Source organism: Protopterus annectens, chromosome 10.part0 (assembly GCF_019279795.1).
Source record: "Protopterus annectens isolate FY-2018-M chromosome 10.part0, PAN1.0, whole genome shotgun sequence".
NCBI classification, from domain to species: domain Eukaryota; kingdom Metazoa; phylum Chordata; order Ceratodontiformes; family Protopteridae; genus Protopterus; species Protopterus annectens.
Genome location: NC_056744.1, coordinates 480,457,832 through 480,483,830, shown reverse-complemented (window position 1 = coordinate 480,483,830; position 25,999 = coordinate 480,457,832). Strand labels below are relative to the sequence as shown.

The window sequence follows — 25,999 nt, the reverse complement described above, 5'->3', positions numbered from 1 at the left end:
GGCAGTCAGCCTCATTTGTCAGCCAGAGACCCTTGGTGTTTGACTTTACTTCATAAAAGTAGATGTCCAACAGGATAGGTCCCATTACCAAGTCTTGTGGGGCTCCACTGGGGATTGGTCCTTTTGCAGGTAGTATTGAGACAGGCAATAAAGACATTTATTATAACTTTAGAAGTTATTTTTTTTTGCATAAGTCAAAGACATAACATTAGTTGGAGATAAAATAGCAATGATACTTGATGAACAATGGTAGATTCGGTATAAGCATGTCGATATTAATGAGGCAGGATGTCACAAGAGCAGCAACAGAAAATAACGGAAGAGGAGGAAGGGTATAAGCAGAAATAATAAAGCCAAACATAAGTAGAAAATGTTCTGATAGTGAAGAGGTTGAGATAACAGCATATAAGTAAGATAAGGTGGGTACAGAAGGGGTAATAGTAAGAGAAGGATACAGGTTAGTTGGAGAAGCAGCAGTGGGAATGAAAGAGAAAGAGACCACGATAAGAAAGGTGTAGGTGACTGACAAAGAAACTGGCACTGAAAAATAAACTAAAGGGTGGGTTTAGCCAGAATGAGAGCATGAACACAGCCAAGATGAAGTAAGGTGCTGCTTTAGGCTGTGTTTGAAACATGTGGTAATGTTGCCTTGTTTTAGGTGGGAAGGATGGCATTCTAGTGCTTAGCAACTTAGGCTGAGTAAAGTGAGTCACCTGCACTGTTATGAGACATTTGTTCTGTGAGCAGAGATTCCTTCAGGATGTTTTGTAGTGAGTGGCAGGTGTTGGGTTTGTGTATTATTTTGTGGGCACTAAGCAGATGGGAGTACATATGGTAATTGGGTAGTGCGAGCCAGTGTAGGTGCTTCAGTGCTAGTTAGTGGTGTGAACAGCTTAGTAAGTTGGATGCAAACTTATAGTAGCAAACCTCTAGTTTATTCTTTAAGGTGGAGTGAAGTTTAGTCAGGATGAGTGCCAGATACAGAAGTGAAGGGAGAAGATGTTTATAAAGAATTCTAAGAGTAGAGGAAGCAGAAGTTTTGATGAGTTTTCTTGATGGCTTGAATGATGTGGTGATCATAGTTTAAGTGATCATCAACTGAGACATCAAGAAGTTGTGTTGGAAACTGTTTCAATTGAGGTATTATTTGCTGATGTGATGCTGAATGACTGTTTCTGTGCTGACTGTGATGCTGAAGGATTGTTTCTGTGCTGACAGAGATTTTTTTTAAGCATTTAAAAGTAGTTGGTAGTCATCTAGCCAGGCCTCAACTGAGGAAAATGAGTTCTGGGTCATCTTATGGAGTAAAGACAGACCTGGTGCAGAGCATACATGGCATCATCTGAGTATTGTACTATGGAGGCTTCTTTGGCAGCTTTCTGAAGATTAGTAAATATGCTGAACAGTAAAGGGCCTAGAATAGATTCCCTGAGGTACGCAAAAAGAGACGGACAGAAAGGGGGGGGGGGATCCTATCCATTTTATAGCCTGGAATCTATTGTTGAGATAGCTGTGGAACCAGCAAAGGGATGACTGGAGAGTCCTAGGGAGAACAGTTCATGGAGCAGGCACTGGTGTGAAACTGTCAAATGCTTTTGGCCTAAGAAGAGGGAAGATACTAGGTCGCTGTGTTTCTGTTACAGCTTATGACTTGGCTAAAACTGAGGAGAACAGTAGTGGTGCTGTTGTGAGGTCAGAAACCACAGAGTGTTGTACAACAAGATTATTATTGTCAAAAAGGGATAGCAGTTGAAAATGAATACATTTTTCTAATATTTTGGAGAGTGGAGGTAGAATAGCTCTAGGTCAGCAAATGCAGAGGTGAGTGGATGCTCCCCCTTTATGTAGAAGTATGATGTGGGATTTTTCCAGCTGGCAGGGACATAGCGTTATGTAATTGATTGGTTTAGGAGTATAGATACACTGTATGCTACAGCATCAGCACAGATTCTGAGATATTTGGGCTGCAGGCTATCAGTAGCTGGTGTAGAACATTTTTAATATACTTTAGGAGTATTTTTTGATAGAAGAGGCAGATAGTGGTTGGAGGGAGAAAGAAATTTGGTGGTGATTAGTACTGTTTGGGATAGTGGGGCTGTTGGTGGTTTGTTAAGTAAGGAGAGTACACAGTTTCTGAAATGTGTATTGAATTGGGCAGCTATATGGACTCAGTTGTTGATGGTAATTGGAGAAAGAGTCGTAATTTGGCATGGACTTAACATTCTTCTGACTGCATTCCAAAAATGCTTAAGAGTTCTGCTGGTGGTTGTCTAGGAGCTTGGAAAACTATTTAATTTTGTGTGATCTGATTTTTTTTGTTTTGAAAGGTTCACAAGCCATCTAAAATTTTACCATTTTTTTGTGGTGTTTTGTCAGTAGACCATGCTTTCCAAGCTTTATCTCCATTTCACATGAGTTGCCTGGTTTCAGTTGTGAGCCATTGGGTGAGGCTAGATTTGACTGTTTTGATCTGATGGGAACTAGTTAATTTAGTAGGTTAAGTAATGTGCTGTTAAAGTGAGTTATGGCGTCTTCTAGGGGTACGTATTTTAGAATATCCCATTGTAGCTAATGAGGGCATCATTACTGAAGGACAGTGTATGCACATTATTATAAATTGTATGTGTATGTGCATGATTAGACTGTCTCACAGCAAAGATCTGCAGGTGGTCACTGATGGTGTTGGGTAGGCATCCAGCAGTGTTAATTTTGTTTGGGGTAGTGGCGGTGATCCAGTTTAACGTAGTCTCCCTATTACTGAATTTGTCTGAGTAATAGTAGTGATAATCTGTGTAAAAAACAAAGGAACTGATGGAGAGTGTCGACGGATCACAGTTGTTAAGTAGGTAATCTCTATTAACATCACCTATGATGATGGTTTCCTTGTTGATATCATGAGAGATCCAATATAGCATTTCTTATAGTAACTAGGGATGTTGTCTCAAGGAGGGATAAAGATGGCAGTGATGCATATGCTTTTGTACTTGTTGATTTGCAGAAGAGAGAATTATTTCAGCACTGGGAAAGCTGGGGGTGGGTGAGGGGGTAGGAAGTGATGTCAAGTAGGTTGCTGTACATCATAGTCACATAGTCATGCCACCAGCTTTCTTATGCTGTCATTTCTAATGATACTGTAGCATGGGGCAGAATTTCCTGGTCTTTAGTACCCGGTTTTAGCCAGGTCTCTGTGGCTATTAGTACACTGGGGTGTATGAGGCTAAAAAGGCATGTAACTGTGGTAGTTTACTGTAGATACTCCTAAGATTTCAGTTTGTGAAAAGTAAACTGCTACCTTGGCTGAGAAGAAGAGTACTAGGGTAACTGAGGGGATACAGACTGCAAGTGTATAGAGAGGGCCCAGGATTTGGCTGTATATTGCCATCAAGAGAAAGCTTAGATGACAGACAGGTTTGTATATTGAAATAATTTATATTTAGTTTTCACTTTGACATTATCTGTATGTAGTGTGGGTTCCTCTTTGGTGTATTTGTAATTAAAAAAAGTACGGGATGTGATAAAGTATAGGCTGAGTGCTAGCAGGGTGAGAGGGGGTGATTTAGAATTATGGTGTAGCGTCCTGGAGGTGACAATGCGATTGAGTAACAATGCTGTATGACGAGATGTGGTATGGGTAAGAACAGATAGCTGAAGTGGAGAAGTGAAACAGCAGCATAATGTAGTTATAGTAGAGAAAAGTATGTGTGAAGAATTTAATAACGGGTGATCAGTAGGATAAATTAAGGTATTGCCATTTAAATTGAGGTGGGTGGATGTAATAGTAGGGGAAGGAGAAAAATTAGAGTGAGGATGAAAAGACCAGCAGAAAGGTATGTATAAGAGAGAAGAGCAAATAGGGTGGCTATATTGTGTATGATTGGCTGTTGGTAATGGAGTGGGTGGACTTGGGGAATTATACATGTAGTTGTAGTGGGGATGGGTGGGAATTAGGGGTAGTGTAGGGGAGCGAAGTGAGCCCAAGCTAGGCAAGGTTGCACAGACTGGGTTACAGCCCCATAGGGACAGGGCATGACCAAATACAAACAACAGAGTTGGCACTGCAAGAATCAGCACACAAGTAACTAAGGGTGCTTACTACCGTAAGTGCAAAAGTAAATCTTAGACTATGTAGTATTAATAGCAGTAGGCTAAAAAGGAAGGATAGAAAGACATAACAGTAATACATCCAGTAGTTTCCAGGGCAAGCAAAAGGGAAAAAGCAATGCAACACAGAATTGCTTATACAGGGAAAGAGGAAGATTCACAAAAGCAGTAGCTGAAAAAAGCAATAATTAGGATAACAGAATGAACAAGTAATGTTCCCTTCCACTGAGTAAAAAGACAAGCAATCTGGGGGTTTCAGTCCATGACTATACTGAGCAAAACTACAAGTCTAAGTTTTTGCAGGGCTGGATGTTATATTTATTCTGTTGCAGTCTTGGGGGGGGGGTGCAGTCCACAATGATTTGGCTACTATATTGGCTAAGGATGGAAAGTTGGGGGCTAACTCAACAAAAAAAACCTTAAAGGATAGGCGCTTAATGTTGGATGGGGGGGTGGAGAGAGAGGGCTACAACCAATAAAAGTAAGCAGCATGTCTATTTGTGTGGCCATACAGGAATACATGACAACAACCAATAAGAGGTCCTGAAAGGAAGAACTGCAAGCACAATGAAAATTGGAGAATTAGGAGACTCCTATACTGGCCATGTAAGTCTGACACTCAGCAAAAAGGATGACAGACACAGAGGAGTAGGCCATATCAAAAGAGGGAAAGAAGAAAAAATTATAACATATTTGTCACCTGACCTGCCTTTTCAAGCTTTCTGAAGATTCCCTATATGGGTCATGTTAGTGTCACACTGTTGCTCTTCTCTTAAATCTCCTGATGCAACCTCATCAATTTTTCTATTGATACTAAACTATTCATTTTCTTAGCTGTATTTCCAATTTGCAACAGTTGTGTCAATCAATTGGCTTATTATCTAGCCAGTATTTAAAAGTTGATTCCTTTTTGCATTGTGAAAAAAAGTGTTTGGTTTTATCAAATGGCTAAGACTTTTGTGGAAAATGACTACCACATGGAAGTTTATTAATAGGTATGCTAGGCTCAAAATCAACCTATCCTTTTCCTGTTAGTTGTTTGAACAGATATCTAATTTTAACAGTATGTTCCCTACTGCCTGCTATCTACTGCACAAGATCAGGCAACATCTTACAGAATAAACAGAAGTCTCCCCTAAGTAACCTGTATGGGACTGAAATAGTGACAGCACTTTTAAGCAATCACCACAATTCAATCCCTCTATCTTGGTTATTCGTTTAGCACAATACCTTTACACTCTTTATATAGACAAAGGAGATTTTTTGATATAAAGAAATAAAATGAATCCATTTTCCGAAATTTGTTTTGCTGTCAGCAGTCATATTCACACTGTAGACATGTACGAAAAAAATTAAGCTGGTTTACGAAGGCTATTACTGGGTAGTGACCTACTAAACAGGCAAGTATTACCTGCAATTAAGCAAAGCATCACATGTTTGCTGTGATTCTGCCCTCGTGTTCAAAAAACAGATTTTAAATGAATTTAGCTTTAACAAAAAGAGAACAATCAATTAAATGAATTTTAATTTAACAAAACAGAATCAAAATCTTAAGTTTTTCTTAATGTTCTAAGAGGAACCATAATCCCTCTTCCTCAAGAACCATTTTTCTTTAAATTCATCTTCCTTATTCCATAAACAAGTCTCAGATTTCTAAAATTATTTCCTTACAGGAGATACAGTAATAACAAAATTGCTCCTTTAGTCTCTAGAGGTTTCTTCTTCATCCTCTATCAAAATGTCTTTGTGGTCAACATAATTTAGGAGCAAGATAAAGAGTTGAAGTTAGTAGATTCAATAAAGTGGGTTTTCACCAAATTAATTTTATTAAACCTTTTTTAAATCAAGAGCACTCCAAAAGTAAATATAACCGACTCCAAATGTCATACACTGCCATATTTTCCATTAAGTTATTTCCATTACCAAAGTTGCTGGATCTTCTCAAAACAAAACGCACTCATTATAACATGAGTAGAACTTACAAATGAAGTATGTTGCATTAGCCTACTCATTCAATGATGTAATCTATTATTTCTGATTTAAAATAAACACCCATTAAAGAGAAAAATACTATATTACGAAGTTACTATAAAATACATATTTCTAGAACATCGCAGTGCACATCCAAACAGTTGCCATATTCTGAAACGCTTACAAATTCTTGCCATTTATATACCTGGTGCCATGGAAACATGGCTCTTTGCTTCTAGAATAATTCTGCCTTCAAAAGTCATGGCAGGAAGCATGCCTTGCTGGAAGAAAACCACATTCTCCTTCCTCAAGCCAAAATAGTTATGCTTAGTGAAAAACTCTTGCGTGGCTTCCATTGTCCGGCCACTCGTCATAATATACCTGTAAAAGACAGATTGTTTACCAATCAGAATAGCAAAACAATGAGTTCAAATACATTTTTGTTAATATCTTATATACTCAGCTTACAACTATGCCCATTATTTATTTATTATTTATTGACATTTTAAGTGCAACTGGGTCCAGGGTACCCATTTTCAGCAGAGGCCCATGGAGGAAAAACTCCAAAGTACATCAAATAACAAAGATAAGAACATTAGATAAAACAGTGGTATAATAATTTACAATATGTATAAGCAGTTATGAATGCAAGCATTTTTTCAGACAAAAATGAACAAGCATTATTTAGGTAAGAAAAATGGGAAAACACAGGTGACACGAAATATAAGATGAAATTGATTTGAATATAGACTTGAAAATAAGGAAATCTGGTAGTAGGCAGTTGAAATATAAGAGTTTTAAGGAAAGGATTAATGTCATGAAATAGTTATAAAGAAAAAAAAAAAAAGACTGTTAAGATGGTTAGGAATCAGTGAAAGAGGGAGGGGTTTCTGAAGATTAAACAAAGAAGAGGGAGCGCAAAGCAAAATGGAAAGTAATTTATTTAAATATAGTTATAACATAAAGCAGCCCAAATGGAGTCAATAGCTCTGTACTGCTTCTTGTCCCTTATTAACCAATACTGTACAGAGGGCCACAGTCAAAGAGGCAAGACTTCCTTCCTGCAGTGCTGATAACCTAGGTTCAGCCTACATGTAAAGAAGACCATGTGGGTGTGATCAAACAGCCAGAGGACAACTCTTATTTCTTGACAGGGAAAGGTCAGACGTTTTGCAGTGTCAACAGACCCTGCTGAAGTCTATGATCTAATAAAATATTAAAGCTGTGGGAAGAAGCAGACATGCACATGCTTTTATAATCACTGCAATGCATGTCACAGTCAGGAAAGTATGGAATATGGGTCGGCCATTCTTGAAATCTCTAGTATCCCTCACCACCCTCTTACAACAGTTTTACAAGGAATGAAATAAAAAATGATTTGTCACTATGGTACCTGGATTTAAGGTCAATGGGGGACAGAACCCCTATTGTAATACTGTACTCTTTAACAAAATGGACAAAAAGCAGCACTGTAGCTATTTATGACAAATATTCCAGAATCTAGACATCACACACTATGTGGCTCACAAGTCTTTTCAGTAAGTAATGAATTCCTTCTAAAGATGTTAAACAGCTTTATAACTCAATGTTGTAAAAACATATCATACTCATTTAAGTTGGCCAGTCAAACACACCAAATGCCTAAATTCCATAAACTGGGGAGACAGTTTCCTCCCACACTCCTCCTACATATGAATGGTCTTCAAGACAAAACAGAAATACTGTATTATTTGTGAAAAAAAAGTTATCTGCACGGAAAACCTACACATTTTGTACAATAAACTGTTTAACTACTTTAAAGCACCATTAATTGTCACAGTATAAAAATCATAATGCAAACTTTTCTGAATTGTGAAGCACCCACCAAGAGGAGAAAACGCTGAGAGAAGAAAGGAGCCACTTTTGAGACTTTAAGTATTTTTCCTCTGTTTATTTGCTAAGTTTTTCTGCATAGCCGCCTATTTTGAGCATTTTCTGGCTTGTTAAATTTGATTTCTGCATTAGTAACTGTATTTAGAGCACAACCTAGAGCTGTTTACTGAATTTCCTGTTTGCACTTATTTTTAAAATCGTTTTTTTCTCAAAACTTGCATTTTATCTGTCTTTGGCCTAGCACTCTTGTGTGGGGTCATTTACTGCACTGTTATAACTTGCTGATACTTGTTAACCTCTGCTATCTCTGAAAAACAAAAAACAAAAAAAATCTTGCTTTTTTCCCACTTTTCTGAGATTTAAAAAAGTTCATTTACAGGCTTGCTGTTCTTGAACTGTTTGTAAGTTTCTGTGAGGCCATTTTTTGCTTGGGCTAAAGGAAAGTCTCTCTGTTGATCAGTGGCAGTGAAAAACATTGAGCAGCCTGTCTGCCCCCGTGGGAGTGGTTACTGACTTGAAACTGTAGTTTTATTGGCCATTCTGGGTCAATTCCAAAACTCCATCTTCCTCTCTTAAAACCCTCTTTTGCGCGGATTTGCGCGTTTTTGAGCATAGCGCAACAACGGGCAGCGCCGCCTAATTGGGTTTAAACTATTCCTGGCTCCACAAAGTCTGCTCTTCACTTTTTCCCTTAGAACTGCTCTATCTCTCAATTTAAACACCATATTCTCATTCTAAGGCCCTTCACTGGTCCAATTAAGTAATCCTACAAGTTAGCACTATTAAACCATAAGCACTACTTACTCTTATAATCTCTACGATTACCCTGTCCTCTATTGGTCCATCTTAAATTCAGTTTCCCTATTACTCTAGCATGTCCAAAGGTCAGTCAATGGTTTCCTCTCCAGTCCAGCTGGTGAATCTGGGAATTTTGAGGCAATGTTACAACTGTCTCATGTACACGGACAACCCTCTCCTCCTCCAAACAGGTTCAAATATATGTGAGAGATGCAACTATTTAGCCAAACTGGAGGCTGAGCTCTCTCATCTCAAAACTGGTGTAACCAGTCAGGAGGAGAAGGTAACCTCACACAACACAATTCCAGTATCACATAGTCCCACCACATCAGCGAACCAAACACAAATACACAAAAACATACTCGGAGGCTCTAAATAAAAATCTACCTAAGCAACAGAGACCTCCAAAGCAGACATCCAAGCAAACGCTACCTCAAAACAAAACACACACAACACATAACCCACAAAGTCAGTGTGCCAAGCAGCCACAGCCCTTAAGGCTGAATAACACACCTGATACTCTTGTTATAGGTGACTCGATTGTCAGACACACTGACATCCCGCTCACCAGGCTGAATAAAGAGAAGGTCACAGTGAGCTGCCTGTCGGGCGCTAGGATCCGCCACATAACGCAAGCACTCAGGTCACTCCAAAGCAAATACAAATATGACTCAGTCATTGTACATGCTGGTGTGAATGACCTGAGACGTACCTCCCTGGACTACATGAAAAGGGACATAGAGGAGCTCTCTGATCATGTAGCCTAGGCTGGTATGACCCTGACCTTGAGCAGCATCTTACCCTCACCTAGAATGATGCCACAGTACAAAGACAAAATGATCAATTTTAACAATTGGCTAAAATTTTGGTGTCATTCAAAGGGGATCCAGTGTCTGTCAGCCTGGGATGACATGCTCGACAAGCCACGTTGCCGCTAGGGACGGCTTGCACCTGTCACCACTGGGCTTTGGATATTGGCAAAGGCTCTTGCCACCCCATAGTGCCTTTTTAGGCAAGGCTCAAAAGTCAAACCCACCCCATAGAGAGCACAAGGAACAAGAAACTAAGGGTAATGCTGCTAAACGCCAGAAGTCTTAACCTCAAGATGCACGCACTCAAGCTCTCCTCAGTATGGAGAACATCGATATCTGTGCAGTGACAGAAACCTGGTTCAAGGCTCCAGAGAGCACCCCAGCACTACCAGGCTATACCTCATATCATGCTTTTCGCCCCAAAACCCAGACTGAACCACAAAAGGAGGGGAGTTTCCATATTTATCAAGGATATCCACACCTCCAGGTTAGTGGCATTGCACGTATCGGAGACCATCCATGTGCAACTAACAGTGGGCAAGACTGCTTTTCAGTTTATAGCATCCTACAGACCACCCTCTCAAAGTCAGGAATCCCATTCGGCTTTCCTGAAAACATTGGAGAACATGAAGATCTCTCCGAACACCATTATATTGGGCGACTTCAACTACCCAAACATTGACTGGAAGCACTACTCAAGCCCCAGCACCTTAGCCCAAAGATTCCTGGAAATTATAAACTCAAATGCTATGGAACAACTAGTCACCACTCCCACAAGAGGGGACAACATACTAGAACTGATCATTACCAACATGGGGACTCTATGCTCCACACCAGAAGTATATCCCTCATTGGTAAGATCAGACCATAAATTAATTTCACTGGATGTCCACATCCCGACCCCACCCCCAGCCCAGAAAACCACAGTGAAAAACTTCTCAAAAGCGAACTTCTCACTTCTCAAAACCGAAGTGGAATCCTTCAAGGCCACAGGGCCAGTGGAAACTACAGCCCAAACTGCAAAATCCTATATAAATGCATTCTACAGACATCTCCAGGAATGCATGGATCATGCTATCCCAAACAAAACCAAGACCCAATCATCCAAAGGCAGGCGTCCAGTCTGGTGGACCCCTGCCATAAATAAACTGTACAACAGAAGGAGGAAGCTACTACATGATACAGCAAAATCCCTAATAGGGAAGGCATCTCTGATCAGTACTAGCAAAAAATTACAATCCCACATAAAATCCTCCAAGGCCAGCTTTGAGAGAAAAATTGCACAGGACATCAAAGACAATCATAAGGCTTTTTTCAGTTATGTTAGAAACTTGGGATGCAACTCCCAGACTTGTTCTGAGTTGATTCTAAACGACAAAAAATACACTGAACCCACAGACATCGCCAATATCCTGGCAGACTGGTTCAGTGCGAACTTCTCCATCCCCTCCCCCCCAAAAGAGCAAATATCTATCCCGGCAGAGGGCTGCCTCCCAAACATCTCAGATGCTCAGGTGAAGGCTGCCTTCTCCAAAGCAAAAAACACTGCTTCCATGGGACCAGATAGCGTCCCAGGTTGCGTCCTACATGAACTAAAAGAGGAACTAATCCCTCAAATAAAACAGCTATACAATCTCAGCCTCACTACAGGATATGTGCCCACAGAATGGCGTACAGCAACAGTGGTCCCACTCCACAAAGGTGGAGCATCTACGGACCCTGGAAACTATCGCCCCATAAGCCTGACTAGCTTAGTCTGCAAGGCTATGGAGAGGATCATCATGGAGCTCATAAACAAAGACATTGGGGACCTACAGACACTAGATCCTACCCAGTTCGGCTTTGTCAAGGGCAGATCCTGCCTTTTGAACCTGGTTGACTTCTTTGAAACAGTCACCAAAGCCATAGATGAAGGAAAGGTAGTCCACACAGCCTATCTGGACCTTGCAAAGGCATTTGACACAATACCCCACTCGGGCATCATAGATAAGCTATCCAGCTTAAATATAAACCCCTATGTCACAAGATGGGTTGCAAACTGGCTCAAAGACAGAACCCACAGAGTGAGAGTTGCTGGAGCCATGTCAGACTCAAAACCGGTCACAAGTGGTGTCCCACAGGGTTCTGTCCTGGGACCACTCTTGTTCGATATATACTTTTCCGAGGTACAGGCAAACGTGGGAGGACTATGGCTCACCAAGTTCGCAGACGACTGCAAACTATTAGACCAGCTGACACAAACATCCTTCAAAAAGGTCTCACAGAGACAGATAACTGGTGCCAGCGCCATGGTTTAAAGCTAAATGCCAAAAAATGTATAGTCATACCCTTTGGCAAAAACAATGTGCCCACAAATTACCACATAGGCGGAAACCCATTAAGTACAGAGAAAGTTATTAGAGACCTGGGGACCCAAGTTGATAGCAATCTCTCCTTTGAAAACCACATTGCCAAAGTGGTTAGAAAGACCTTCTACATAGCCCACCTCATCATGAAGGGTTTCACATCTAGATCAAGAGAGGTAATCGTGCCCTTTATTCATCCCTCATCAGGCCCATCATAGAATACAATGCCCTTTTGGGATGTACCTTACCCGACACCTGCAGCAATTAGAAAGACCCCAAAAGTATCTCACCAAGAGGATCAAGGGTCTCAAACAGATGCCATATACTGCTCGGTTAAAAACTCCAGCTCTACTCAGTTGCATACCGCCTACTTCGAGGCGATCTATGCCTGACATACAAAGCTATGTCAAATCCAGAATTAATGGACATGCTCCACCTCAGTAAATCTAAATCCCTTAGAGCCACATGCTCGAGGGACTTGAACCTCAGCACAGAAATAAATAGAACTTGCTGGAGGGACAGGTTCATAACCCAGAGGCTCCCTTCGCTCTGGAATAGAATTCCAGTTCATGTGAGGCAGAGCACCTCACTGCATCTATTCAAGAAGAATCTCGATAAGTGGATGGGGGATCGTAGGTTTGTCCCAGGGATTACTCCTGTGTCACTATTAGACAGAGGCACAGTAAACTAAACCTTAAAAAAGGGCACAGTATACTCAAATCAAGGGGTGGCGTAAGCCATACAGAATCGGGCTAGGCTTATAATTGCCCCAGGGCAGATAGCCTAGTATGAACCTATGAACCTATGAACCCTTTACTTTCCATTTTCATCTACAATGTAAGTTCAGAATGAAAGCCAACTTCTTCTTATAGGTTCCTAGGTAGGTACTAGGCTATCTGCCTAAAGGCATTTATAAGCCTAGACAGAATGTGTTGGCTTTCGCCGCCCCCTTAGATTAGTTCCCTGTGCCTCTGTCCAGCAGAACCACTGAAGTGATCCCCGAAGTAAACTTTCTGTTTCCCATCCACTCGTCAAGGTTTCTTTTGAAGAGAGTGTTAGTGAGGAGCTCTGCCTAATGTAGATTGGGATCTTGTTCCAAAGCATGGGAAGTCTCTGGGACAGGAATTTAGCCCTCCAGCACGTCCTATTTATTGTTGTGGTGAGGTTTAGATCCCTACAGCATGTGGCTCGAGGGGATAAGGTTTTCTTTAGGTGGAGCATGTCCATCAATTCTGGGTTGGACGTGGCCTTGTATGTCAGGCAGAGATCACCTTTGAGTAGGCGGTATGCGGAGTACAGCTGTAGTTTCTTCAGTCGAGCTGCATAGGGTGTCTGTTTGAGGCCAGTGATCCTCTTGTTGAAGTACTTTTGTGGTCTTTCAAGCTGTTGCAGGTGTCTTGTAAGGTATCCCAAATGGGGCATTGTACTCTATGATGGGTCTGATGATTGATAAGTAGAGGGGCACAATGACCTCTTTTGAACTAAATGCAAACCCTTTTGTGATTAGGTGGGCCACGTAGAAGGATTTTCTAACCACTTTGGCACTGTGATTATCAAAGGTGAGATTACCATCTACTTGGGTCCCCAGATGCCTTATTATGACTTCCGTATTTAGGGGACTACCACCTATGTGGTAGTTTGTGGGTACTTTGTTTTTTCCAAAGGGGATGACTATGCACTTTCTGGCATTTAGCTTGAGGCCATGATTTTGACACAAGGTATCCATCTCAATGAGATCCTTTTGGAGGATGTCTGTGTCAGTCAGAGAGTCAATTATAGCCCCTAGTTTGCAGTCGTCTGTGAACTTGGTCAGCCATAGTCCTCCTGTGCTTGCCTGTAACTCTGAGAAGTATATGCCGAACAGGAGGGGTCCTAGGACTGAGCCCTGGGGAACGTCACTTGTAACCGGTTTAGAGTCGGACCTAGCTCCCGAAACTCTCACCATGTGGGTTCTGTCCGTGAGCCAGTTGGCAACCCATCTTGTGACGTAGGGGTTTATGTTCAGGTTGGTGAGCTTGTCTATAATACCAAAATGGGGAAAGGTGTCAAAGGGCTTTGCGAGGTCTAGGTAGGCTATGTGTACCACCTTTCCCTCGTCTATAGCCTTGGTAACTGTCTCAAAGAAGTCCACCAGGTTTAGGAGGCATGATCTGCCCTTAAAGCCAAACTGGGTAGGGTCCAGTGTTTGGATGTTCCCAATGTCTCCGTTAATGAGTTCCATGATGATGCGCTCCATAGCCTTGCAGACCAAGCTAGTCAGGCTTATAGGGCGATAGTTCCCGGGGTCTGTTGTGGCTCCACCTTTGTGCAGCAGAATAACTGTTGCTGTGCGCCACTCTATGGGTACGTAGCCTGTGGACAGGCTGAGTTTGAACAGTTTGTTTAGGTGAGGGGTTAGTTCGTCTTTGAGCTCATGTAGGATGCAGCCTGGGACACCATCTGGTCCCATTGATGCTGTATTTTTGGCTTTGGAGAGGGCTGTTTTAACCTGAGTGTCTGTGATTTCAGGGATTCTACATTCTTCTGGTATGGTTATGGGCCCTTTTAGGGGTGAGAGGGGGGTGACTTTTGCTCTGAACCTGTCTGCCAGGATGTTGGCAATATCGGTCAATTCAGTGTATTTTGTGCCATTCTGCACTAACCGAGAAGATCTGAGCATTGCCACTTAGATTCTTGACATAGTTAAAGAATGCCTTGTGGTCATCTTTGGCAATTTTTCTTTCAAAGCTCGCCTTGGATGATTTTATGAGGGATCGTAGTTTCTTGCTGATACTGATCAGGGATGTCTTCCCTTCTTGGAATTTTACTCTTTTCTGTACTAGTTTCCTCCTTCTATTGTATAGCTTGTTTATGGCAGGAGTCCACCAGACTGGTTTCCTTAATTTGGAGGAGTGAGTCTTGGTTTTGCCTGGGATGGCATGATCCATGCATTCTTGTAGGTGCCCATAGAATGCATTAGTAAAGGATTTTGCAGCTTGGACAGCGTTATCCTTCAGCATGGGGGCTTTGAAACTTTCCATCTCTGTCTTAAGTAATGTGAAGTTTCCTTTTGAAAAGTTTTTCACGGTAGTTTTCTTGTCCGGGGGTGGGGGCGGAATGTGGATATTAAGTGATTTGTTTATGGTCAGATCTAACCAGTGAGGGGTTGACCTCTGGTGTGGAACACCGGTCGCCCATGTTGGTGATGACCAAGTCTAATATGCTGTCACCTCTGGTGGGAGTGTTAACCAGTTGAACCAGGGCGTTTGAGTTTATAAATTCTAGGAAATGTTGGGCAAGGGAGTTAGTACTTGAGTAGTTCTCCCAGTTAATGTTTGGGTAATTGAAATCACCCAATATTAGGGTGTTTGGTAGGACCTTTATGTTTCCCACTGTTTGCAGAAATGCAGAATGGGGGTCCTGGGATATGGTGGGTGATCTCTAGCAAGTTACAATTTGAATTGCAGTTTTGCCCGTTGTTAGTTGCATGTGGATGATCTCTGAAGCACCGTGCTGTGCCACTAACCTGGAGGTGTGGGTATCCTTGATGAATATTGATACGCTCCCCATCTTTTGTATTTCGATTTGGGTTCTGTGGCCGAAATGTATGGTATGAGTTGCAGCCTGGTAGTGCTGGGGTGCTCTCATGAGCCTTAAACCAGGTTTCTGTTACTGCACATATATCGATTTTCTCCATAATGAGAAGTGCCTCGAATGCGTGCATTTTGAGGTTTAAACTTCTGGCATTGAGTAGCATTACCCTCAGTTTTTTGTTACTTGTGCTATTTATGGCGGTGAGTTTGTCTTTTGAGCCTTGCCTAAAATAGGCACTATGGGGGTGGCAAGAGCCTTGGCCAGTATTCGAAAGCCTAAGGGTGACAGGTGCAAGCAGTCTCTAGCGAAGCAACGTGGCTTATCGAGCATGTCATCCCAGGTGGACAGACACTGGATCCCCTTTGAATGACACCAGAAACTTAGCCAATTGTTGAAATAGAGAATTTTTTTTCTTTATACTGTGGTATCATTCTTGGTGAGGGCAGGATGCTACTCAGGGTCAGGGTCATACCGGCCTGGGATACATGATCAGAGAGCTCTTCCATGTCTCATTTCATGCAGTCCAGGAAGGTTCGGCTTAGGTCATTCACACCAACATGGACAATGACAGAGTCATATTTGTACTTGTTCTGGAGTGACCTGAGTGCTTGTGTTATGTGGCAGATCCTGGCACCTGACAGGCAGCTAACAGTAACCTTCTCCTTATTCAGCCTACTGAGTGGGACGTCAGTGTGCCTGACTATAGAGTCACCTATTACTAGTATGTTGGGTATGTTATTTTGCCTTAAGGGCTGTGATTGTATGGTACACTGGTTTTGTGAAGTATGTGTTTCATGGTTTGTGTTGGAGAGTGGAGGTTGCTTAGATGTTGGATTTGGAGGTCTCTGTTGGTTTTGCAGATTTTTATTTAGAGCCTCCGAGTATGTTTTCATGTATTTATGTGTGTTTTTTGCCGGTGCTGCTTTAATGGGTCTATGTGAGACTGGTGGCGTGATGCAAGTATTTCCCTTCTCCTCTTGACTGTCTGATCCAGTCTTGGGTTGAGAGAGCTTAGCCTCCAGTTTGGCTGTATAATTGCATCTCTCGCATGTATTAGTGTTTGGTGGAGAGTACACATGAAACTGCCCTTTGGACATGCCTGTACAGGTACAGTGAACTGTTTTACTGGATGGCTGGTAAGGTCGAATAGAGAGCCTTGTCCTTCTGTGCAGTACAGGAGGGTCTAGTGCTAGGGTTTATAAGTGCTTGCTATAAGTTTTGAGCAAGTGCCGGGTTGAGAAATGAATGGCTTGAGTGCTTAAGTAGAAAGTTTGTCTAGTTCCAAGGGAAAAATTGAAGAGGAGACTTTGTGTAGCCGGAAATAGTTTTACCTTAGTTAACCGGTGCTGCCCGGCACGCAAAACCGGGCAAATACAGTATATATAGCAGGGAAATGAAAGAAATAGAAATTAGCCCAAAATGGCCAATAAACTACTCATTTCTGGGCTTAAACCACTCCTCCAGGGACAGATAGGCTGCTCAAAGCTCCCCTCTCTCACAGGTGAGCAGAGAACGTCCTTCTATCCAAGTAAGGTATGGGCAAACACAGAGATTTGTAATATAGCTGTGAATTCAGCACTAACCTGAAAACTGGGCTATACTAGCTTAAAAAGGCAGGAAACAAGTATATATATATTTTTTTTAGAAAATAAAGCAGATGCACTCAAAAACCACATTATATGCACAGAAAAGGATACTTATTGTTATATATCGCAGATCAGAGTTGTAGTCAATGCCCCTAGTAATAAAGTAGGAAGAAACACAAATACAGTAAAAGCAGATGAATAAAGTGCAATATATATATATATATATATATATATATATATATATATATATATATATATATATATATATATAAATAAAACAATAGAAAACGAACAAACTGATTTAAACAAGTTACCCAATTAACCACAAAAAAGCTCAAAACTGAGCCCTGTTCCAGCAGTCTTCAATCAAACCAGTTCTAACTGCACACCCCTGCTTAGTAGGGTGCAAGGGAACCTTCTCCAAAAAAGATGGCCTGGATCAGTGCTCAAGTTATACAAACAAAGCTAGATTCAGCAGGCCTGAATCTGGTCTATGCTACAGCAACAAGCCACACCAATTTCAGAAAGAAACCATTCAAATAAGCAGGCACAATAAGCCTGTGACCAGAAATTCCCAGCTCAGAAGGGCAGAATCCAGCCTCTCCTCCCACAAGAGTGCAGACCACAAACCTTCTTAATGTAGAATAGCTGGCCTGAAGCCCAAATGCTTAAGCCGGAACTAATACACTTTTAGAATAGCAGACACTGGGCCTTCAATCAACAATTCCCAGCTTAGAAGGATGTAAGCTACCTGTCCTGCCACAAACGTTCTTAATGCAAACCTTCTTAATGCAAAACAACCTGTATGAAGCTCAAGTGCTTAAACCAGGAGACTTGGAATAACTGTTACAATTTAATCAGGCTGCTACCAAGCAGTAATAAATGCAGCAGAATAAATAAAATTGAGTACTTTTAAGAAAAGCAAAATAAAGTAGGAGGAAAGACAAATACAGTAAAAGCAAATGAATTTTGTGTCTTTCGGCTTTTCCCGGTTAGGGGTCGCCACAGTGGAACTCCGGTCCACTAATGATTGGCAGTTGATTTTTACGTACCGGCTTGCCAGGCCTGACGCACAACCTTCAACGAAGGTACGCCCATTCACGCATGTCTCCACGCAGAAGACGCTCTAGCTGAGAATCGAACCGGACAGCGTCTTACTATGAGGCGACAACGCTACCGCAGCACAACCACCGCAGGAAAGCAAATGAATAAAGTGCAAATTTTTTTTTAAGTGCAAGGAGAGAGGAAGGAAGAACCTAAGTGGGCTTGGCCAATATGATCTCACTGTACTCGGTAAAGTGAGCAAATGAGATGGACCCAGGAGGAGTGTTCCAATACAGACATACAGGAGGGGCAGGCAATTCCACAGCCACCAACACCAATACCAACACAGGAACAGGGAGAGTGGGGAACTAACTGCAGAGACACACACAGCACACTGTTCAGAAACACACAATTAGAAACAGAAAAAATGAAAATACAGTACTTTTAAAACTGCAAGTTTCTACTTAAAAGAATACTAAAATACACTACTGCAAGTTTCACTTAGCTTCAGCTTCTAATGCAGATGTTTGTAGCCAAGCAAGTCTCTCAGGAGTTGCGCATAAAATGATTTCTCAAACTTTTTGGCTAGCACTTAAAGTACAGAGGAATCCCTCTAGGCTATTAAATATCAGATAAAGAAGTGATAACACCACCCCCTCGTATGGCAAAGAGACACAGCACACTGTTCAGAAGCACACAATTAGGAAACAGAAAAAATGAAAATACAGTACTTTTAAAACTGGAAGTTTGTACTTAACAGAAGACTAAAATACACTACTGCAAGTTTCACTTAGCTTTAGCTTCTAATGCAGAAGTTTGTAGCCAAGCAAGTCTCTGAGGAGTTGAGCATAAAATGATTTGCCCCAGAAGAAATGTCATATCAATTGACTGAAACTGCGTGATTAAAAAATGTATGTACTTCAACTGTTACCATAACTTAAAGACTTAAAAAATCCCTACAGTATACAATCAAACACATTCAGCAGACAAAAAAGTATTTTTCTTGGAATCCATTTAACTAATGAAGACATTAAACAGTGACTTGCTTAACGGCCACTGTATTTAAGATTCTGGCCTGTCCACTGTCCTACTGTTCTAAATAAGAATGGAACTCTTTTGCATCAAAACTCAAGTGCAATTACAAAAGAATGACGTTTCCTAAAAAGATTTGAAATTTGATACAAAAAAAAACACACTAATAAAAAGTCCCATACATTCCAGCATGAGGCCTGCATCCCCACTTTGAAACTCCTGTATCTTAGAATAAAGGAGAAATCTCGATCTTTAGTATAAATTGTGTGAATCTGACATTAGTGATCACACAACAAGACTGCTGAGCACCACTGCCTCAAATTTATACATACCATCCAAAAAACAAAAAAAAAACACTAGACTGAACCTACCTTTAAAAGAACTGTGAGAAGCATATAAATGATGTCTGGCATTCAACTATGTGAAATGTCTATGTGCCTTAAATGATAATATACAATTCTGGCCAAAGAAACACAGTCTTTAGAAAAAATCTCCACAAAACAATAGAGTGCAGCTACCCATTGTTTCTTTGCCTAAATATCCCAACAGTACAACCTGTACCCATGAGGCAAAGTGAAGACTCTCTCATCCATTCCTTCTCCGATACCAGTTTTATCTCATTCAGGCTCACAGAAGAATCATGGCCTACCCCTGCAAACAGAGGGCACATAACAGAAAACCTGTCTGAAGAGGATACCTGTTCATTGTGAAATGCCCGCACAGATACACTAATACCTACAATCTAGATCCTGAATTCCAACAGGTTTCTGAAGTGTGAGAGGAAGCTAGAACACCAGACAAATTCATAGACAGGACATGCAATCTTTACAGAGAAGACACCAGAGCTGGGAACTGAACCAATGTACCAACAGTTATAAAGTAGAATCACTATAACCAAAGCACTACAGTGACATCTGGTTACACAGAAATGCTTGCATCATAACAGTGAACGCTTGAAAGGTTACAAGGCTGCCAAGGTAAACTGTAATTCCTGCACGTTACTTGAGTGGGTTTCATTGTTTGACTCAATTTTAAAAGAAATATGGTACATCTCAACGTTACACAAAAAAAAGAGAACATATGCATGCTCTACTTAAAGGATGATTCTGTCAATTTTGGCCACAAAAATGGATTATAAGAAATGCTTAACAAAAATAACCTACTTGAAGATACTGCTATAAATTTTTTTTTTGGGGGGGGGGGTTCAAAAGCTTTAACTTTTTCTCAATCAGAAAACAAACATGTAAGCCTAGAAATTAATACGAGAACACCCATCAGTATTGCCTGTTCCTGCTGCTGGGGGGGGGGGGGGGGCGTTGAGTAAAGCTACTGTATGTGACAACTATGACCCAGCTCCACTCAGCCTACTTAGATTTCTGCCTTGGAAAGATGCAGAGTCAGTATTCCAGACCCCTCAACTGTCCCTATTTTAGAAAAACATTTCCATTTTCAGGTCCGATTCACCCCTGCATGGGGTGTCCTTATTTTTAGTGGTATTATTTTCATACTTAAATTACCCAGTCTCACCATTTTATAAATCCTCCTCATCACACATGATTTTTGAAGCTGTCTGCTACACAAAAAGCACACTACGTGATCAACATACCAGTGACAACAATAATTTAAAGAAAAAGGACACACAACGTCCGTATTGAAAATAAATTACCAAGTGTAGTAGAATTTTGCAATAAAGTTCATTACAGTCTACAGATTTTACAGTCTCGTTGACAATATACTTCTCATTTTGTCACACACTGTTTTTAGACGTGGGAAGGGTTGTGTTATTTGACATTCAACTTTTATGCCAATCAGATGCACAAGTTTTTGGCTGGATGGACATGCTTTTCAAGGGCCTTTATTCCCATTTTTATTGCTTGCAGGTAGAGCGGTATGAAGTACTTTCCTTTGGAGAAGGGCAATAACCTGACAAATGAAAGACCAAAACCAATAATGAAACACTGACCATTATTTCTGTGCACTCTGATAAGCAGTTGCCCCATGACACAGTGACGAAATTCTAGAAAGCACACTAAAAACAGTTATGGCTTTAAACATGCAGTCCTATTAACTGTAATATTTTCCACTAAAGTGCTCATGGCCTGCTCTAGCATATTAACACATGTGGAGAGGCCTCTTCAAAGCTCTTCTTAGTCATAGCCAGAGTGAGTACAAAAGCACATGCACAGCTCTTTGTATACCATAGAAAACATTTTGTTGTTGTCTGAATTTTCCCAGAAGATACTCTGCTTTGTAACATAAGTAAATATAAGAAAAAGAAAGTACATTTGTGTACACTGAACTTACCATAACTGTGGATTTTTGAATGATCACTGCTACAGTAGCCTTAGCTTTATGGATAGATTACCCTAGCTTACTACATTTGGGTGGTGGAAGGAGAAGAGTCCAGGATACACTGGATGATGGTCCTAGTAAAGTCTGATGTGAACCTACAGAAGGAATTGGGCTTGTAGCACTTTAGGTATGTTCAGAGGACTATGTAGCAGCTTCTAGAATATTTCTAGAATTCAACCCTTTCCAAAAAACCACAGATGAAGCCAAGGCCCTGGCAAAGTGGGCCTTGACCCTGCCTGGAACAGGTTTGTTATAAGTATAACAAAAGGTAATTGCTTTAGACAACCATTTTGAAATAGTCTATTTTAATAAAGGTTGTCCCTTCTTTTCACATGCACAAGAAATGAGCAACCGATCTGAAGATCCGAAAGATTATGTTCTGTCAAGACAGCACCTGACTTGTCTGTGGCATCCAAGGTATGGAGTATCCTCTCACCCTCATTTTTAGGTTCAGGAAAGAAAAACGGGGAGATGTATAGTTTGGTTTAAATTATATTTGGATACCACTTTAAGAATAAAAGGAGGATTAGTTCTCGAAGAAACTCTGTTCCTGTGGAAAATGAGATAGGGTTAACTCATCATAAAAGCTTACAATTCAGCTACCCTTCTTGCAGAGGTTAGAGCAATCAGTAAAACTGTTTTCCATATTAAAAACTTCAAGTCAGCCAGATTAGCCCATTCAAATGCAGCAAGTGTTAGTTCCGAATCACAAAATTAAGATCCCAAGCAGAAGCTACCCGTTTTCTTGGAGGACTCTTACACAAAACCACTTTCAAGAACATTTTGACACAAGACTGCACTGAAAGAGAAGCATCCATTGGCAAACATGCTTAAATGGCAGAGAAATTAACTTTGTTAGAGGAATAAGAAAGGTCATAAGACAGTAACTCACAAAACAATTGTACAACCAGAGAAATACTTGCCCTGAATGGGTGATGGTTTATGATTTTCTTAAGCAGCAGACTTTCTCGCCTCCATTAGTACCTGTTGCACGTTCTCAGAAAACAGAGACCTAAAGGAATTAAGACTATCACCCAGGCAGTCAGTTGAACATGACTGATGTTGGGATACACCCCTGTTCTTGTACAAGTATAGCCAGTCTGTGAAGCAGCCTGTGGTAATTGCCACTAGAAATTTCCAAAAGAAAGGGAGAACCATGTCTGCCTGCTCCAGAAGGGAGTCATCACAATGATCTTGTGGGATTCCTTCTGAATCTTCAGAAGCACCCTGGATATTAGTGGAAAGGGTGGAAAGACAGGAAAATTCATTTTCAAAAACAAAAAAAGGCAACTGCCTTCCTGCATGGAGACCTGGAACAGAATTTTCCTAGCTGACTGTTTAGAGTGGAGGTAAAGAGGTCTACTTGAGGAACTGCCTACAGATGGATAAAATCTTGCAAGACCCTCTGATCTCATTTCCATTCTTGAGGGTCTGCCATGGTCTTGCTCAGCTTGTCTGCTACACAATTTTACTCTGATACAGAATGCCTGTAGAGCAAGATTGTGCTGTGAAGCTATATCCCAAACTAATATATCTGGTCTGCAAAGGCAGTAGAACCTGGTTCCCCCTTGTCTGTTGGTGTACCACATGAGTGTGCTATTATCCTGAAGAGGTCCTGAAAAGCAAAGATGGTTTACAAAGTTGAGTGCCTTGATCAGGGAAAACATCTCCTCGATATTTATGTGCTTGAAACTGTCTTTTGTGCCCCACACTCGCTGCACTTTTATTCCTCCTGAACTGTTCCCCAAGCAAAGTTCAAAGTGTTTGTGGTGACTGAGTGCTTCGGTGCAGGGAGAGAGAAGGGAAGAACTGGATTTAAGGATATCTGTTGTCTCCAACAAAAGATTTTTCTTCTGACAAACCCCAGCACTAGGATTTGAAAAGATAAAGGGTGTTGATACTGGTCTTAAAGAGATTTTGATACTACTGAATCTTTCTCACGTGGAATCTTGTCTGTGGTACGAGAATCATAAGAGCCCAAATTTCTAAAGTATTCCCTCACAGTGACAAATATTAGTGGAAAACCTTAGAAATAGCTCTCAATAAAGACCTTTTTTTTTTTCCTTTGGAAAAACAGTTCTTTTTAACTGTGGTGTCTAGTTGACACCCCAGGAACACAATCCTGTGTGGGGGAGTCAAGAAGACCTTTGAATGTTCCCTTGGAATCCCAGCTTGTGCAAGAGATCTGCAACCCATCTTTTGAAAAAGACTCTGCAAAGATAAGCAAGTCATCTAAATATGGAAAATGTGGATACCCTGTATTCTGAGCTGTGACTGGAACTAGACACATTGTGAGCATTCGTGGTGTAGTGGATAGTCCAAAGGATAAGGAGCAGAACTGACAATGTGATCCAGACACACAAAACCTTAAGAAACATCAAGTCTAGATGAATAAGGATGTGATGATAAACATCTTTTATGTCTAGTGCTACTAAAAAAATTGACAAGAAAAAGAGGTAACCGATTGTGAAGTGGCATCATTTTGAATTTGGACACTATTACAAACAGGTTAACGAAAGAAAGATAATAACTGGTCTCCAAGTATTTTCTTTCTTTGGCACTAGGAACATCCTTGAATAAAAGCCTTTCTCCCGCTGGGAAGGAGGAACTGGTTCTATCACTTCTTGGGACAGCATGTGATGATGAACAGTTTGATCTAGAGGATGAGGAATGACCACCCCCCCCCCCCTTGGAAAGGAGGAATGTCCTCCCACTACTATCTCTTGATTGATGAATAACTTTTAGAACCCAATTGTCTAAAACTATCTGTTGCCAGAGATAAAAATAGAGATTCATTTTGGAACCCCCTTATCATTCATCTATTTACCTGGAATCCATTGAGACTGTTTATTCTGTTTTTTATGTTTTGTTTTTTTTTTTTTTGCCAAATTTGTATAAGAAAAACCCTTGCACAATGTGGAAAAGGAAGGCTGAAAATTTTTTAGATACCCTGGATCAGTTTGTCACTTTCATCACACTTTTTGATCCCTCTGCAGTATTATATAACATTATAAAGACGTACGTTGGGAGCGTTTCTCCCCAAGCCTCCACTGAAAATTGGCTTCATTCCAAGTCAGACTTTCCCAGTAAACAAATATTAAATAAATAAACACACTAATACTTCTCTTCTGCAGTCATCTCCCCTCTCTGTGAAGTGTGCTCGCTCTGTTTAAATGTCTTGGGCTGCAGGTGCACCCCCCCACCCTCCAAACTTGAATAAGCACTATTTCTGAAGTGCAATTCCAGTGAAAATATTACAAAAGCTTCTCTGCAAGCATGGCTTTTTTTCAAATTAAAACGCAATCTGTTTAAACATCTTGGGCTGCAGTTGCACCCCCCACCCTCCAAACTTGAATAAGTACTATTGCTGAAGTGCAATTCCAGTGAAAATATTACAAAGGCTTCTCCGCAAGCACAGCTTTTCTTCAAATTAAACGCAATGTATGTCTTAACTTTCAACATAAAGCCTTAATGTTAATGCCTTTATATACTGAGGGTTTTTTTTGTTTAAAGCATGCACACTTGCAGAGGCCTGTCTAGCTAGCCCAGTTTTCCTAACTCCAATCCTGTAAGACCCCATTTCAGACTCTAGCTAATGGCACACTGCTGGGTTCTGTACCTCTGTCCGAGTAGCAAGGCAACATTTTAAATTTTTACCTATGGCTTTTACATCCAACTGTGCTTTTTTCCCCAGTTTCATCTGTGACCAGTCAATATTAAACTATTTTTGTATGGCAATAGCTATCCACTTCCAAACTAAACTGCACTACCCCAGAATTAGTAACACCAGAAATAATTAACTTGTGCTAGTTTAGTTCCCCCTTGAACTGTACTGCCATTTACTTAACTGCAGTTCATCTATTCTCTTGGTACTCTCTCCATATCACTTACTACAGTTTTGAGTCAATTGATTGTTTGTTTTTGTCTGAATTGCCCATCTTCCAGAATCTGGTTGAGAGACCTGCCAGTCACTCCCACAGGACTCCTCCCCCACTAGGAATGTATAGGACATAAGTTATATAAAGGCCTGTATTCTCTGTTATCTAATTTTCCAGCCCACAACCCCTCCTCAGAGCAGCTAACAGGTCTCTGCCCGCTTCGCTCCCCACCCTGCCCCCAATTATCACCCCCCCCCGGTAGTCCTACCTTTATTAGAACAAACCCCTCCATCATTTTTACCACCAACCACAACACTACTCCCAACTCTAAATCCACCATATTCCCACTACTACCCCTACCCCTCCTTTTCTAACATGAATAAGCATACAATACTTATACTCTTTGCATACCCTCTCCTTGCATATCTTACATCTTATCAAAACTCCATTATACCCCACTCAACCACTTCCACTGTACAACTATTCACTCCATCACTCATGACTCACCTTCACTCTGCTCCTCTCCCACAAACTCAAGAACCATCCCTATGCATCCCCCACATATTCTATCAACTAAAATACTAAAACTAAATGCATCCCTACAAGTTAACAAAATAACCCTCCCACCACATCTG

General features: G+C 41.0%; 1 protein-coding gene across 3 annotated transcripts in view; it reads right to left on the bottom strand.

The window, feature by feature from the left end:
* Positions 1 to 25,999, bottom strand: part of UAP1 (UDP-N-acetylglucosamine pyrophosphorylase 1) — a 362,925-nt gene that overhangs the window by 275,218 nt on the left and 61,708 nt on the right. For all 3 annotated transcript variants that reach the window (XM_044085376.1, XM_044085378.1, XM_044085377.1), the window contains exon 4: positions 6,278 to 6,453. In XM_044085376.1, the coding sequence (XP_043941311.1) occupies positions 6,278 to 6,453 (176 nt within the window). The remainder of the gene's footprint in view (positions 1 to 6,277; positions 6,454 to 25,999) is intronic.